The sequence below is a fragment of the Podarcis cretensis genome (assembly GCF_951804945.1).
Source record: "Podarcis cretensis genome assembly, chromosome: 6".
Taxonomy (NCBI): domain Eukaryota; kingdom Metazoa; phylum Chordata; class Lepidosauria; order Squamata; family Lacertidae; genus Podarcis; species Podarcis cretensis.
In genome coordinates, this window is record NC_137175.1 from 76463480 (window position 1) to 76480854 (window position 17375).

The 17375-nt window shown below is 42.5% G+C and overlaps 1 protein-coding gene across 6 annotated transcripts in view; it reads left to right on the forward strand.

Moving 5' to 3' along the window:
- The window catches only part of DPYD (dihydropyrimidine dehydrogenase), a 538621-nt gene that overhangs the window by 165768 nt on the left and 355478 nt on the right, over positions 1-17375 (forward strand). For 5 of the 6 annotated variants that reach the window (XM_079981200.1, XM_079981199.1, XM_079981197.1 and 2 more), the window contains exons 5-8: positions 3304-3465; positions 11612-11808; positions 13785-13866; positions 17041-17128. In XM_079981200.1, the coding sequence (XP_079837326.1) occupies positions 3304-3465; positions 11612-11808; positions 13785-13866; positions 17041-17128 (529 nt within the window). The remainder of the gene's footprint in view (positions 1-3303; positions 3466-11611; positions 11809-13784; positions 13867-17040; positions 17129-17375) is intronic. The other variant, XM_079981196.1, reaches the window with a different exon arrangement.

A 17375-nucleotide genomic window follows, 5' to 3' on the forward strand; every position in this document is an offset into this window, starting at 1 on the left:
AATCTTTAATGAAAAGCTGCTTAAATAATGTCTGCTGCCAGTTTGCTCTCTGATGTCTGATGAGCAAGATGACCACATGACATGTTTAAGTGATGCATAGACACATGGATGATGCAACCTGTGTGTATATCTGGCACTTGCCTCTTTTCCTGTAGTTGTCCAGTTGCGAATACAGCTGCCACTGAAATCCACCAGTATCTGATTCTGCCATTCCAGCCATTTGGAATATTATTTCATACTTTTAGTCAGTCTTATTGAAATCCACAAAGGCACATTCTGTAATCTGTTCATCCAAAATGCTTCTGTTGGGGCCGTTCATTTTCTATGTGCAGCCTGCATCCTCACAATATCTGTCACCATAGTGACATTTTTAATATTTTCACGCCAAATCACCTCTTCTCATCTTGCCCAGTCCTGTGAAATCACTTTTTTATTTTTTTGCAAGATGTCCCATTTATGTTATTTTTAAAAACACATTTACTCCTACACGTAGTCCGTGTTTCTTTTTCATTCAGACTCAAATTAACAGAGTCCTTGAGGCTGCATGAAACTGTCTGAGGCTACCTGGAGCCAAACAACCGGTAATAAAGCAGCCAATAAAGTGAGCACATTTGCAACATGGCAGATTTCCAAATTACCTGCGGATTTTCCATGGAAATGCATTGCTTGGTGCTAGGAAGACAGAATTGGCAATAAACAAAGTTTGTGTAGGTGAAATGTTTTCCTAGCTTCCTCTGCCGTGCCGCCTTTTAATTTGTATGGAGCGATATAACGGTTCTTCATAATGAGGTAGCTAGTTGAAGCTAAAATATTTCCTCTATTCACTCCTCATGTCAGCAGCCCACTGACGCCCTCCTCTCTGACTGGTATTCCCCTGGTGGCAAGCTGGAACAAGCTGGTGGAAGGAAGAGCAGGAGAGCTCTGCCTTTGTCTCCTACACACCTTTTTGGTGTCTGGCAACCCGCAGGAAATTATGGTTCAGGGGTAATGTGCTCTGAGTGTCAGTTGCTAGGAGAAGGGCAGTTGCCATGTTGCTTTGCTTGTGGGCTTCCATGGCTGTCCATTTTTAGATGCAGTGCAGTAAACCTGAAGATCCTCAGGTGGTTAAGATGGGCTCTTCTTATGTTCTTGAGAAGGTGCTGCAACCCACTTTTAAAACAGAAGGGATTCTCATTGTTACTACCACATTAAAGCCCCAGATTTCCAACAGTGAGCTCAAGGTTGAATGCATGTTTTGTCCTCATTTTACGCTCACACTAATCCTGTGACATAGGTAGGGCTGAGACAGTATGACTGGCCCATGAGGAACCTCTTGACTGAGTTAAAATTTGAACCTAGTTTTCCCCAGGTCTAGGTCCCATCTACAGTGGTACCTTGGGTTACAGACACATCAGGTTACAGACGCTTCAGGTTACAGACTCTGCTAACCCAGAAATATTACCTCGGGTTAAGAATTTGCTTCAGGATGAGAACAGAAATCGTGCGGTGGCGGCGCAGTGGGAGGACCAATTAGCTAAAGTGGTACCTCAGGTTAAGAACAGTTTGAGGTTAAGAACAGACCTCCAGAACAAATTAAGTTCTTAATCGAGGTACCACTGTAACAGGTACCACTGTAAAAAAAAAAAAGGTAAAAATGTAAAGGACTCCTGGACAGTTAAGTCCAGGCAAAGGCAACTGGACTTCCCTTCAGGCCAAGAGAGCCAGCGTTTGTCCACAGACAGCTTTCTGAGTCATGTGGCCAGCATGACTAAACCGCTTCTGGCACAACAGGACACCGTGACGGAAACCAGAGCGCACAGAAATGCTGTTTACCTTCCCGATGAAGTGGAAAGGTATTTATCTACTTGCACTGGTGTGCTTTCGAAATGCTAGGTGGCATGAGCTGGGACAGAGCAATGGAAGCTCACTCCATCGTGGGCATTTGAACCGCCAACCTTCTGATGGGCAAGCCCAAGAGGCTCAGTGGTTTAGACCACAGCACCATCCGCGTCCCTTTCCCATCTACACCGTACATGTAAAGCACATTGCTTCCGCCCCCACCCCATCCCTGGAATGCTAAGAACCACACTGTACCCATCAGAGAACTAAAATTCCCAGCGCCCTTAACAAACTACGTTCCTAGGACTCTTTGGGGGATGTACAGTAGGATTGTGTCTTGCATGGCGGTTGGTTCCAACGGTTCTGCGTATATGCAAAAATGCTTACACTCAAATCCTTAGAACCAAACCGCCTGCAATCATCTTGAGGCTTCAGGTACTGGTGTGCTGTTTCCAAAAGTCCCAGGATGCTCTTGTGAGATCTCATGGGGTCGTTCGAGTTCCCGCAATATGTTGCAGGCGCTTCCCAGACCTGGCATGATTAGAGAGCCTTGGTTTCCAAGGCAAGATCTCACTTGGTGTTTGAGTTCCCACGAGATGTCATGCGAGCAATCCAGACTTGGTGTGGACAGACCCTCTGCATTTAACATACAGGATTTCAACTAGCTGACCTACAACTGTGTAGAGTTGAGATCACACAAGTTAAATGTGTGTAAGATGTGATCATACTGTAATGTACTTAAGTGCTTGTAATGTAATGTGACTCTTCTTCAGTACTGTAACCACTGCACAACATGACCCCATTAATTCTGAGTAGATGCCTTGGGTTGCCATTTCAAGCAGCAGGAATGTGTTGTCAGGGGCTTTTCCCGGAGTATTGACCTTATTGAGGGCGCTGCAAGCTGTTCCTTGCCTGCCCTTGGACACATATTGAGGAAACAACAGGTACAGATAAATCATAGAATTATAAAATCATAGAAACTTTTTTGCTGCATCAACCTTGCATGTATTAACCAGCTTATTTTGCTGAGGATCAGTGGTGGATTTTATAAGTATCTTTCAAGTAATAATGAAATATAGGAATTGTCTTGATGTGGATTCTGTGGAATGAGAAGAAAATTGGGAAGGAAATTACATTATCTTGTGGGGGTTCCTCTCCCCTTGTATGTAATTGATTTAGGAACAGAGGGAGCCATTACAGGAAGGTTTTGCAGCTACAACATTATTTCTATAGCGAGACCATTTTGCTACGGGGAGGACTTAAAATCTGCCTAAACTAATCACAACATTTCAGTCTTCAAAATAAGGTTGACATGACTGAAAATGGATTTAAAACTTGTATGTCTGAGTAGCATGTGGCTACATTTTGTGTGGAATCGTTGGGGTAATGCTACACACATTGTTCAGATGAAATGCTGAAAGCTTTGTCTCTAAGCTTCCACATTCCTTCTAACATGATGCTGCTGCTGTTTTCCTACTTGTGCAGAACTACTACGGAGCCGCCAGAATGATCTTTTCTGACAACCCGCTTGGGCTGACATGCGGGATGGTGTGTCCAACTTCAGACCTCTGCGTGGGTGGATGCAATTTATATGCCACCGAGGAGGGACCAATTAATATTGGCGGACTGCAGCAATTTGCTACAGAGGTAAGTGAAGATGTGTAGAGTTCAGATTTTTTTGTTTGATTGTTTAATAATGAGTTTTGACTCCACATCTTGTTGGCAACCAGACTAAGTCAAATGTAGTAGTTCTCCGCCCACTTCTTTGTGTTGAATAAAAGAATGTACAAAGAGTTAGATGTAATCCATAAATACTTTTTGGTTATAAAGCAGGGTTGGGGAACATTTGTTTTGTGTGTGGAAGAACAGGCTCTCTCTGCCTTGTGCCATTGGTAGGTCAGGAGCAATTTTTTCTCTCTTTCTGCCACCTCCTTCCTTCCCTCTCCCCTTTGCCTAGCAGTGGAGGCTGGTCCGTCGCGGCAAATGAGGCAATGTTCTACCAGCCTCTCTCTGCCGTCAGCCAGTCCCCATCTGACTGTCCTCTTATTTACAACAAGTTCAGGGGGTGCCTTATAGGGGCAAGAACAATAATTAACTGCTTCTGCAGTTATTATTATTACACCCATCTGACTGGGTCACCCCAGCCACTCTGTGCGGCTCCCAACAAAAAATAGCAACAACACAATGCAATATCAAACACTAAAAACTTCCCTGAACAAGGCTGCCTTCATATGTCTTTTCAGAATCACATAACTGTTGGTCTGTTTGACATCTGATGGGAGGGCCAAAAAGGCCCTCTGCCTGGTTCCCTGTAGCTTCACTTCTCACAATGAGGGAACCACCAGAAGGCCCTCAGACCTGCATTTCCATGCCCCGGCTGGACAATGTGGGTGGAGACGCACCTTCAGGTATACAGGTTCAAAGTCATTTAGGGCTTTAAAGGTCAGCACCAACACTTTGACTTGTGCTCAGAAATGTACTGTGAGCCAATGTAAATCTTTCAGGACCAGTGTTATATGGTCCCGGCAGCCATTCCCAGTCACCAGTCTAGCTGCCACATTCTGGATTAGTTGTAGTTTCCAAGTCACCCTCAAAGGTCGCCTTTCATTGGCTCCAGGTCTGCCTGTCATTGGGCTCTTCACATGCTCTACCACTAAGCTATGGCCCTTCTCTTACCAGAGAACTGATTGCTTACAGAGAGTTCCCTCCCAATCTTCCTTCCATCTCTCCATCCATGTCAGCTACACTCCACCCAGCCCATGTTTTGCCCTTCTCGGTCTCATTCTGTCCTCCATGCTCCCTCAACCTGCGTGGGGGCCAAAGGCAGTGTGTGGCCCCTGGGATGCGGGTTGCCACCCATGAAGCACAGCTGTATGATATAGGACAATCGCTGCACAGACACCGTGCCAAATAGGAATTTATTATTTATTGTTTTCATCCAGTCTTTTAGCCCTATACATGCTCCCTGCCCCAGTGACTCACATTTTAAAAAGTATAGTTGGAGCCATACTAAGCAAGCTGAACTTAGCTCCCATCACATTATTGCACCTACTAGAGGCCCAGTTATCAGCCAGATGGTCTTTTTCTGGGCAATTTGAAGGGCAGGAGGAAAGCAGCTATACAAGCTACATAAGCTTTATCCACCGGACCATTGGAACTCTTGCTCAGCCTTACACTAGTTTTGGAGATTCCCCCTTCCCTGCCATATTGACTCTATCTTTTCAGGCTAATTTAGAAAGTTGCTTGCATGCTTGCTTGCTTGCTATGAATTGGGACACCTCTGAAGATACCGTAACCCAATTTCACACAATGGTTCCTGAGATATTGGGAGCATGTTTTCTGCCTGTGCTTGCATACAGTTGCGTGCCATTTTGAATCAATATGGTGGATGGAACCTTTCAAAACTGCACCGGTCTTTTTGGTTTCTTGGGATTTTTGAGCAACGCCAGGTATGAGGTTGCCAACATATTAGAAACTTGTTTTGAACAGCTTTAGGTGATTTCATAAGACACACTGCCCTTCCCACTTGGCGAACAAGGGCGGGGTGTCAGTGTGAAATAATAAAGAAATAAATAATCCCTCAAGATTGGTCTGTTCACCTTGACTTATTGAGCAGCTCCATTGCCACTTGGCAAATCATCCTTTATATTCAGCCATGGTCTAAGGTTTGAATTGCAATGTAGCCCTGTTCTGATCCCACGTGAAGCGTGAGAGTGGGCACAAGTGTAGTAGCTCTGCCCATCTTCCCCTCCAGTAAGAGGTGGATTTAGGGGAGCATGACTGGTTCAGTCACACTGGGCGTAGAGTCTCAGGGGTGCCATGGGGGGGCACTGCAACTATGATGTAGAATGGAAGGTGAGAAGCAGGGGGCGCCAAATTTTCGTGTTGCAGAGGATGCTGCTGAAATTTGAGACCTCAAAGTCCGCCACTGCTCCAGTTACAAAAATGGTGCGCCTTAAAATAGAGATATATATTAACAAATTGGCTAAGATTTTGGCAGCTAATCATTTGAACTTTGCTCTGTAGCTATTCATACCTGAAGTACACTCTAAAAATGAATGTAACATGCTCTTCTTAAAAATACTTAATGGAAAAAGATTTGAATCACGGTTCCTTTTGCCCCAGATGGTAGAATAAACTGGGCCGAACCCATTACGAGTTCATTCACCTCAGTTCTTCAGCTTTAGATAATGCATTTTCCCTCTTCCTCCATGGTGTTCTATGGGCAGGCGTTCCTTTGAATAAATAGCCTGTTGCTACACTCTACCTGTAGCTTACCTGCAAGGAAAGCTGGCAAATGAGATACTTAGTTTCCTGTTGGAGCAGTCATCTTTTTTGACTACCTCTTTGTGACAGGCAACTGGCTTTGGACTTCCCAAGGAGAGGCCAGGATGACTATTGAAAGAATGTGCTTGCAAGTTTCATTGAGCACAGTGAATGTCTGATCCTTTACTAATAGTGAATGTTTTTGGCTTGCCACAGAAAGAGAACCATTCCAGTTTGCTTTTTCTTCTTTAAAAATACACACATTTGCGGCTCGCGTAAAAGAAATAGATTAAACTCTTGTCAAATGTGTGAGTGATATAATACTGAATTATTACTGTTTTTAAAACCAAATGTGAGCAATATCTGTTAAACTTTGATTTGTGTCTCCTTTTAGCCTTAATGCTTTGATTAATAGGGAAGAATTATGCCTTGATAGATTTTGCTAAATATCCACCATTCTTCTTCAAAAATCTTTAGAAATCTATTAAAAATGCTGTGCGCTGGCACAATGATTGATATTAAAACTGGCATAGGATGAATAGCTCTGAATGGTTTTCATCACAGCATTTTAAGTTTATTTAAAGTGATCTATTGGTATCAAGGGTTCTAATACAGTTGAGCAATGTGGTAGTTCTGCATAATTTAAAATTTATTGAAATATGTACGCACACAAATATATACTTAGAATATATACACTCATTTTATACCCAGATCATGCTCATAAATGTTGCAAACTTTAGGTCCCCCCCTCAAGTTTGGCAGTGGTTTTTAATGACTATTTCATATATTATAGAAATGATAAGGAACAATAATCTGTCATATTCATAATGCATTTTGGGGGTAATATTCCACTTGCATTCCAAGCATGCAAGATTGAATAATTTCTTGTTATCTTCAGCAGATGAAATCTATCAAAATTAACATGTTCCGCTTCTACTGTAGCCATAAACTGCACTGACAAATGCATGTCAGAAGGAGAGGCAGAGCAGCACCAAAAGGACAGGCGGAAATCAAGAGGTGGACCTCAAAGTGTTGTGAACTACCTTTTCAGAAAGAAGCTTAAGTATCAGAGCACCCAAATATTTTGAATACAATTATTCTTCTTTTTCAGGGGCAACTGAAACTTATTCCACAAGCCTCTAAAGAAAAGCAGCCTGCAGACAGAATAGTTCATGTAGGAACATTTCTGGGCTATCTAGTCAAGCACACTTTCCCAGAGACGATGACTATGATGGACATCTGAACAAAGCAGGAAGACCTTTAAATCCATTAGGGGGAAAGGTCTGTCATGGAAGCCAGTGTGATGTAGTGGTTAGATTGTTTGGCTGAGACCTGGGAGACCAGGGTTTAAATTGCTACTCAGCCAGGAAGCTCACAGGGTGGACTTGGGCCAGTCACTGCCTCTCAGCCTAACCTACCTCACAGGGTTGGTGTGGGAATTAAATGAAGAAGGGGAGAATCATGAGTTTAGAGAAGAAGGTGGGATGAAAATAAAACATAAATGAAATGAACTCCGTCCCAGATCTCCTTGAGAGAGAATAATGTGAAACATTTTGAGCAGCAGCGATGGCTTTCAATCTGCATCCCTAGGGCTCCATGGAAAGATATAAAGTGGTACCTCGGGTTAAGTACTTAATTCATTCTGGAGGTCCGTTCTTAAGCTGAAACTGTTCTTAACCTGAAGCACCACTTTAGCTAATGGGGCCTCCCGCTGCTGCTGCCACGTCACTGCTGTGTGATTTCTGTTCTCATCCTGAAGCAAAGTTCTTAACCTGAGGTACTATTTCTGGGTTAGCGGAGTCTGTAACCTGAAGCGTATGTAACCCAAGGTACCACTGTATGAGGTTTCTCACTGAGATCGTGATGTGAAGAGGCCTCCCTGATTGACGATTTGGGCACCAACATGAGAGGCGCTGTGGTCTAAACCACAGAGTCTAGGGCTTGCTGATCGGCAGTTCGAATCCCTGTGATGGGGTGAGCTCCCGTTGCTCAGTCCCTGCTTCTGCCAACCTAGCAGTTTGAAAGCACGTCAAAGTGCAAGTAGATAAATAGGTACCACTCCAGCGGGAAGGTAAACGGTGTTTCCGTGCACTGCTCTGGTTTGCCAGAAGCATCTTAGTCATGCTGGCCACGTGACCCGGAAGCTGTACACCAGCTCCCTCGGCCAGTAAAGCAAGATGATCACCACAACCCCAGAGTTGTCCATGACTGGATCTAATGGTCAGGGGTACCTTTACCTTTTATCCATCATTCACTGCAGTGGGTATGTGTGGAGAAGTGTTGAATGTGTCCTGGTCCATGCAGGGTGACATTGAGCTCCATCAGGTCTTTACAGGCAAGGGTTCCTTAGTGGACTTGAAGAAAGGCTTCTATGGATGTGCTAAGTTTGGCAACCACTGGGTTGTAATATTTACTTCCAAGAAGCTATTTTGTAGTGTGCTCTTCATTTTTTAGGTTCACCTCCAGGTTTGCTTCTTAGCAAAGGTATGGGAGCAATGACAGGGAAGGCATATGTAAGCAATTAGGGAATTGTCTCCTGCCCTCGGTAGTTCAAAGTGCCTATTGTGCTTCTGCCTCAAATATTTGTGCAGCCTTCCCTAAGCATTCGGGTAGGATACCTGCCTAAGTGCTTAAACGGTGCTGTTATAAAGCAATTAAGCTGGGTTAATCCCTTTGTCTTCCATGTGGCACTTTAAATGGTTTGTGGTCCTTGCCTTTTTGTGCATTGCAAGATTTACAGCCCAATTGAAAACATACTGTGCCAGCAGATTAAGTGCATAGGGTGGGAGACTTATTGACTGGCTGTGCCAGTAACGCAGCACAAAACAAGACATCACGCTGGCTTTGCAGGTAGATAAGTGCAAATGGTCAGCATCAAGGTGCCACAAACCCAAATTGTTTTTGCCGATTAGCATCTTGTATTTCTGGCATTTGCCTGGCATTGTTTAAATTGTCCCATGAGTCTTAAAAAGGCATGCAAGATCCTTGAACCTGACCTGGTAGTATATGGATAGCCTGTGCAGATGTTTTAGCTTTCTGTTGTCTATCTGCTGCCCTAGCTGGTTCTTTCAGACCAGGCCCAAGCGCAGTTCCACCTGGAGTTCATCGCTGTGTAAATGGTAGGAATCGTGTTCCTTTCTGTAATGCTGCACTTCTCCAATAGGTCTTCCTAATCTGATGACCTTCAGATGTTGAAGACCTCAACTCCCATCACCTCTGACTATTAACCATGATATCTGGGACTGATCAGAATTATACTCTGAAACATCGGGGGCGGGCGGGCACCACTTTGGAGAATACTGATTTAGAAGATAGTGAAAATGTATATCTGTTTATAGGGTCTGTACTATTAAAATCATTTATAAATAATTATGAAAGAGCACCCCACACTTCTTCACAGCGTGGAACACTGACTGAGCATCATAGATGGTCAGCATAGGTCTTTTATTTTTAAACCTTATATTGTACTGTTACTGAGAGCCATATGCACGAGAAGGCAAAATTAAAAGCAAAGCACTCAACCTTGAATTTTTAGAATTTCTTGCATGGCTGCATGATCTCTCAACCACTACATTGCAGTCATGCTCAACTTTTCTTCATTTAAAATTACAATTTACTAGACTCTTGGTTTGGTCTACTTCTGTCAAATAAATGCTTCTGGTCCTGGGCTTTTGGGGCTGGGCGTGTGTGGAATCTAATAACTGTGACATCTATGTGGTTCTGTTATAAGCTCTATATTATTTATTCACCTGGGCTGGAATTGTAAGCACACTTGAATAGAAGTGCATTCTAAATAAGTAGAATTCACTTCCATGAAACCTGTTTTATTTATTTTTTATTTTTTAAAATAATATTTATTAAGATTTTGGAAATTACAAAAAGAAAAAAGAAAAGTTAAACATAGAAAAACAAACAAAAACAAAAACACTACATAAAACATTAAATTAACAAAACAAAACAAAAACAATTAAAAACACTTCCAATATTTTAGATCTTAACTTTCATACACTTGTTTCATTGACTTCCACAGTGCTTCCCTTTTTGTATTCCACTTCAATTAACTATTTCAGCAAGTCCTTTCCATGAAACCTGTTTTAGGTTGTAAGTAAGTATCATAGCTTACCCCAGCTATCATTGCTTTTGACCGCCCCGCTCCCCCCAAATCTTCCATCATGCGATCCAACAGATAAAAGTGAAGCAACTGGCAAGTAAATCTCAAACTCTCTGCAGTTGTCAAGGATGCTTCCCAGCCAAAGGAATGCACACACGAATAGTTAATTCTTTATTGTCAAAGATAACACAATCGCTTCTACAGCTCTGGATACCTGTGCACACCAATCTAGTGTCTTGGCAGCTATATCCAGGTCTGTGCTCTATGGAGCAGTTGCAGCAACAGGTGATCATTCCCCTTCCACCAGTTTATGTATCTTCCCCTGACAGGTTGGGCACTTGGAACCAAAGACTGCGCCTGTGTGGCAACTTCCTCTGCTCCTCCCATTTCAATCCCCTCCTGGTTCCAGGGGACAGTTTTGCAGGAGAGGGTGGCATTGCATTGGGCCCTTCACTGCCTCTTCTTCTTATCCATCTTGTGCTCCACCCACCAGCTCTGAAGCTTCCCCAGCCTCTGACACCTGGCTGGAACAGTCCCCCACAAATCAGTGACCCCCTCTCCCGAGTCAGACTCCAGCCCCCTTTCTCCCGGTGCACATTCATCAGTGTCCTGCCAGTCCCTGGCAGCAGTTGTCTGTGATTGGCAGTCATTGGAATACATTCCCTAAGGATAGTTTGCAACTTCAGTGTTCACTGTGCGATGAACTTCCTTGATACTTAACATTGAGAATTGCCATTTTCCAAACCTGGTTTGGAAACAACAGCAAGTACCAACAGTAGAAGAATGGCGACAGAAGGTAATGGAATATGCAAAAATAGCTAGATTAACGGAGAAAATTCGACAACAGGGCGATGAAACATTTCAAAAAGAATGGGGAAAAAATATGTTGTACATAGGAAGGATAAGGTGAAATAGTGAAACCAGTAGAGCTGAAATAAACCTCATAATGTGAAATACAAAGAAAATTTCTGGATAAAGAAAATAACAAAAAGTAAAATGTGCAAGGTGATTAATGTAACCAATGGTAGTTGTAAATGAATATAGACGGACAATAAGAATTGTATATACAGGAGGATTTATTTGACTATAGACACTCTATTGACAAATACGAAAGAAGGGCAATAATATACAAAATAGATGAAGACAATACGAAAAAGTTAGATGTGATATAAAAGGCCAGAAGAGGGAAGGAGGGAAGTCAGCTCTTGGGAGCAGGTGTAAATGTGAAATGTAATATAATATGTATATATGGAGTGTGCAAATGAAGCCAATAAAAATATTATGAGAATTGCCATTTTCATATGTGATGACAAACTCTACGAATGGACATTCTTCAAACAAGTTAACTGTTGGGGCTTGAAGAGAGGGGTGTTGTCTTCTGTACTCATTAACTACTTTAATGCATTTCCTTTTCAGGTATTCAGAGCAATGAATATTCCTCAGAGTAGAAGTCCATCCTTGCCACCACCAGAAGAAATGCCGGAAGCCTACCATGCCAAGATAGCTCTTCTTGGAGCAGGGCCTGCAAGCATCAGCTGTGCCACCTTTCTGGCTCGATTGGGCTACTCGAACATCACCATATTTGAAAAGGAAGGCTATGTTGGGGGATTAAGGTAGATTTAAATTAAATTTGGAATTAAATTAATTATATAAAGTATAATTAAATTTGGAAATAAAGCATTCTGAACACCAACTACAACAATTTGAAGTTTTTTTTTTTTTTTGGGGGGGGGACATGGTTTTCTGCAAAATATACATTCAAAGTATCAAATCTCCTCACCCGCTAAAATGCCCCACTTCATCTTTTTATTGTAAACAATATACTTTTATTCAGTACGTTGAAGAACTGAAGCCAAATACGGATAGCATTTGGGGAGGGAATTTGATGTTCAGTCTTTTACTTCTAACTTTTTTAGCCTTTGCTTAGTAGCAACACTGAAAACAGAATCAGACCATTCATTTTAATAAATTAATTTCATGTGCGTTCTTGGATCCCGAACATCTTGGTACTCGGATGTTTTGGCTCCCGAACGCCACAAATCCGGAAGTGAGTGTTCTGGTTTGTGAAAGTTCTTTGGAACTTGAACATCTGATGAGGCTTCTGCGGCTTCCGATTGGCTGCAGGAGCTTCCTGAAGCCAATTGGAAGCCACGCTTTGGTTTCTGAACATTTTGGAAGTCAAACGGACTTCCAGAACAGATTCCGTTCGACTTCCAGGGTACAACTGTATAGCTATAGATTTCTAGGCAATTTACGAAGTTAAAAGCCTCAAGGAAAGGAACAACATGAACATAAAGCTTAAAAGCATAAAAGTGGCCAATAAATTATTAGGAAGGGCCATAGAATGTTGGGTAGTTGCACAGCAGAGACCCTCTTACACTTCTTAGCAATTTCCTCAATAGTTTGATGCCACATATTCAAGGTAGTAGGCTTAAGCAATCTACAGTACATTTTACCGTAATGCTGCCTGTGAGGGGATAAAACTTTCAGCCATTTTGTGTTTGGTTTTTGGTTGAAAGACTTGGATTGTTAAATGGTTGCTTGCTTGCTTTAAAGGCTCCCATGCACAGGAAGGTCAAAAGTTTACAGGGAGGTTAAAAGTGTAAGAGAGTGTTTTGTACAATGGGCTTGTCATTCACAAGCGGATCCAAGGTTCATGCTAAGAACCTAGCAGTTAAGGAGAATCAGAAGCTTTAAAAGGAGAATAGTCACCTTGTTGATTGGCGAAAGGTTTTGGAGGGGAAGTGAAAATTCAGTATATAAATCAAGCTAGAAACTAGCATTTGTGGAGTCATCAAGTTGAAGGGCTGGAGTTAAAAGAGACTACAAAAGAGGGAAAAGGACTAAAGCAGATCTGAAATACGACTAGAAAGTTCTAAATAGCACTACTGGTTGCTGCAGAAAGAGGAAACCAGGAGAGAACTATGGAGGGACACAAGAGCTGAACTGAGGGATACAAGCTGGCATGTATTGGCTTGGTCTAGAAGAGGGATACCTGGACATGGGTAGCGCTGTGGTCTAAAACACTGAGCCTCTTGGACTTGCTGATCAGAAGGTCGGCAGTTCAAATCCCCACGACGGGGTGAGCTCCCATTGCTCTGTCCCAGCTCCTGCCAACCTAGCATTTCGAAAGCCCATCGGTGCACGTAGATAAATAGGTACCGCTGCGGCGGGAAGGTAAACGGCATTTCCGTGTGCTCCGGTTTCCGTCACGATGTTCTGTTGCACCAGAAGTAGTTTAGTCATGCTGGCTACATGACCCGGAAAACTGTCGGTGGACAAACGCCAGCTCCCTCGGCCTGGAAGTGAGATGAGCACTGCAACCCCATAGTCTCCTTTGACTGGACTTAACTGTCCAGAAGTCCTTTACCTTTACCAGATACATGGGTATCTGCTGTCTGTTCATTAGATTAGCCGTGCTTTTGCAAGTTTTAAGATGCACTTCCTACTTTGTGTTTAGCTGCTTTAAGTATGCCCTGTCTGTCTCTCTGTGCTTGTGTGTTTAAATGTTTAATATTCCAGGATGCCTTCTCTTTTGTAAAACAGCTGGGAAATGTTTCATCAGCTCTATTCTATTTGTTCTCTCTAGTACATCTGAAATCCCCCAGTTCCGGCTGCCATATGATGTAGTACATTTCGAAACTGAGCTTATGAAAGACCTCGGAGTGAAGGTAATGAAAAATATAAACTGCTTTGGTATAGCTCGCAGGAAAAAAAGGGAGCCGAGCTCTGCCAAAGATTAACAGCAAAATGTCATGCACATTAGTGAAGAACAATTAAAAGCTACACCAGGCAGAGGGAGGAAGATGCTTCCTCTTGCTCAGGGCATTTGTCTGTCTGCTGTCTGAATGCCACTAGTTTGGAAAAGGGCAATCAATAGTTCTCATCTGGCTTGCCTGCATGTGATTAATTGTCTGTAAGAAACAAATACCTAAATTGCTTTAGGGGTTCAGTGTAGCTATTGGAAGGATTTGATTTCTTTAATCACGTCGTGGTGTTGCTGTTTCCAGCCCCCTCTTCCTTCTTTTATGCAAGTTAAATATTAGTTAAAAAACATTAATCTGTGACACTTTCCATTTTCTTACAATGTGTACAGATATCATCTCGGGGGGAAGACCTGTCTTGCACAGTAACTAAGTGGAGCATTAATAATACATTTTTTTGGGGGGAAACCCTGGATGGTTGTTAAACTTCCTTGAAAAGACTCAGCTATTCGTGTTTTGTTATATATATATATTTAAATTGATTATCATAATTAATGTTGTCCACGTGCGTATGTGATCATTTGCACGGAGCTAATACCATGATAATAAAACTATTAAGCAGCAAAGTATATGCTGGCACACTGTTAAGATGCAATACTTCCAAAGCCTTTCATTTTCCCTGATATTATCGTGGCCCTTAATGAGTATGATGGAGAGATCTCTTTCAGTTCTTTGCATATCCACCGCACAGAACTCTTTCCTCGGCAAAATCAGAGTAATTGCGGTGCTCTCAGATGAAGAATGCAATATTGTCTTGAGCACTGGAAGTTATTTATGCATGTAATTCTTTTTCTAAGAATAATTTGGTTTTTTGAAAGTTACAGGACTAGGCCTAAAGAATACTAAATCCCACCACCCCAAGTGTGTGTGTGTGTGTGTGTGTGTGTGTGTGTAATCCACATCACTGTATGATAAATTAGAATGATTTATGTTTTGTTCCCAGTGAATATAAAGTATCTGTTTGAGAAAGATTGCAACTGTGCTTTGGTTATCATTTCATAATTATGAGTTATACAACGTCTTTTAAATGAACAGAGGGGGGAAAGATGATTTTTAACATGTACTCAACCAAGAATTAAGGGTCTTGTATATCTTCAGCTTCCATATTAGCAAAGATCTTCCATTCACTTCAATGTTGCAGACGGCTCAACATGTGCAGTGTGTGTATGTGCTTGTGGTGCTGTCCCCAGCTTGGATGGGAATAAAGCTTTTCTTTATTTTTAACCTGTTTCTTAAAATATTTTTCACAAAAGCAAACCAGGTTGTAAGACATGGAGTCACTGGCAGGAGGAGATATCCTTCTGGTTGGAGTTCCAGGGTCTTATTAGAATTTCAGTATGCAGTAGGTGTGTCAATAAAATCATTACGCATTCTCCCTCAAATACAAATATTTGCTAATCAAAACAACCCACACCTTTTCCTAAGAATATAAGGAGACCTCTGTGTGATATAAGAGACCTCTGTGTGATTAGGCTAAAAGCCTGTCATTTAGTCCAGCCTCTTGTTTTCTCCAGTGCCCAAGTAGATACTCATAGATAGTCCACAAGCAGGCCATATAGTCCTCATGAATAGTAGCTGTTAGCCATCTCCTCCACCCATTTGTCTAATCCACTTTTAAAGCCACCAAAATTGGTGGCCATCTTGTGATATCAATTTCCGTATTTTATCCATGCATTCCATTCTTATTACAGATGCTTCCTTCTAAATCCTAAAGTCCACCTTGGTGCTGACTTACCTTTATGCCCTTTCTCACCATGTTCCAGCAAGCAACTTCAAACATCGCTTAAGAGAACCATGACAAGAATGGACACTAACAAGTGGAACATGCTGCATGTAGTTTAGAAATGCATGAGCAGAGGAGGAAGCAGTATAAGGCCACGGAGCGACTCAGAGTTCAGCAAGACCTCATGCTCCGATTACTGGCGGGCCTTTTATTTTTGAGACTAAGTGATAGCATGGTAAAATACTACATTAAAAAAGCACAATACTAAGGTTGGTACCAGGGCAGCTTTTGTGAGGATGCCATAAATGGGGCACAGCACTCTTGATGCTGCTTGCCTAACCTCAGATGCCAGCAGCACCTGAAGGAGGGCCTTCAAAGTTACCTCAGTACCTAGGCCGGTTTATACAGGAGCAAAGGTGTCCGATAAAGGCTGAGGAGGAGAGCTGGGGCAGGCCACAATTTATTCCCTCCTGAGAGTGGGCCCAAGTGGCTCCCAAGTGGCTCCCAATACATTTCCGAGCTAACCTTTAAAGCCCTCAACGGCCTCGGCCCAGTATACCTGAAGGAGCATCTCCACCCCCATTGTTCAGCCAGGACACTGAGGTCCAGCTCCAAGAGCCTTCTGGTAGTTCCATCACTGTAAGAAGTGAAGCTACAGGGAAGCAGGCAGAGGGCCTTCTTGGTAGTGGCCCTGTAGAACACCCTCCCATCAGATGTCAAGGAAATAAACAACTATCAGACTTTTAGAAGACATCTGAAGGCAGCTCTGTTTAGGGAAGTTTGTAATGTTTGATCTTTTATTTTGTTTTTAATATTCTATTGGGAGCTGCCCAGAGTGGCTGGGGAAACCCAGCAGATGGGTGTGGTATTAATAATAATAATAATAATAATAATAATAATAATAATAATAATGCTTATTGGCCAGTTGGGACCACCCCGCAGGGAACGCCTGCCCGAAACCTGCTGGCATTGGACAGTTGCCAGCAGCTGGGTGATCTGGCCCTGCCAATCATCAGATCACTGGTGTGGCCTGCAGCTTAGCTGCAACACTGCCCACCATAGAAAGTGAGCAGGTTTCTTCACACACCACTCAGGTAAGCACCAGCACTTTGAATTGCATTTAGAAGTGGGCATAAAGAACCAGCAAAAGTATTTAATCAGTTTCTGCTATATGTTCACAGTCTTGGCTCAGATATAAGTCTAGGGTCAACAACATTAAAAAAAAGTCCTTTGGCCTTTAGTGGAATTTTATATTTTCTTAAAATGATTGATTGAATGACCGGGACAAAGCTTCTGAATGTCTTGAGCTTAAAAGTGACTGATAAAGTGATGATGAGCTTCCTAATATTATCTTTCAGATAATTTGCGGCAGAGGGCTTTCGGCAGAAGGATTGACGCTCACTGCCTTGAAGGAAGATGATTACAAAGCAATCTTTATTGGAATTGGTAGGGATTCATCATTCTTCCTCTGTACATGGTTTTACTGGAAGTATTGTATGTATGATTAATGCTGTAATAAACGGGCCATGTTCCTGTGTCTCAGCAAGAGACCTTTAAACACTAATCTCCCGAAGTGGTACCGTTAGCATGTGAGGAGCTTTCGCCATCCTCTAACTAGTTTTAATGCAACCTTCTCTGGTACCGACCACTTTCCCCAATATATAATTATGCCGATTACCTACATGAAATATTT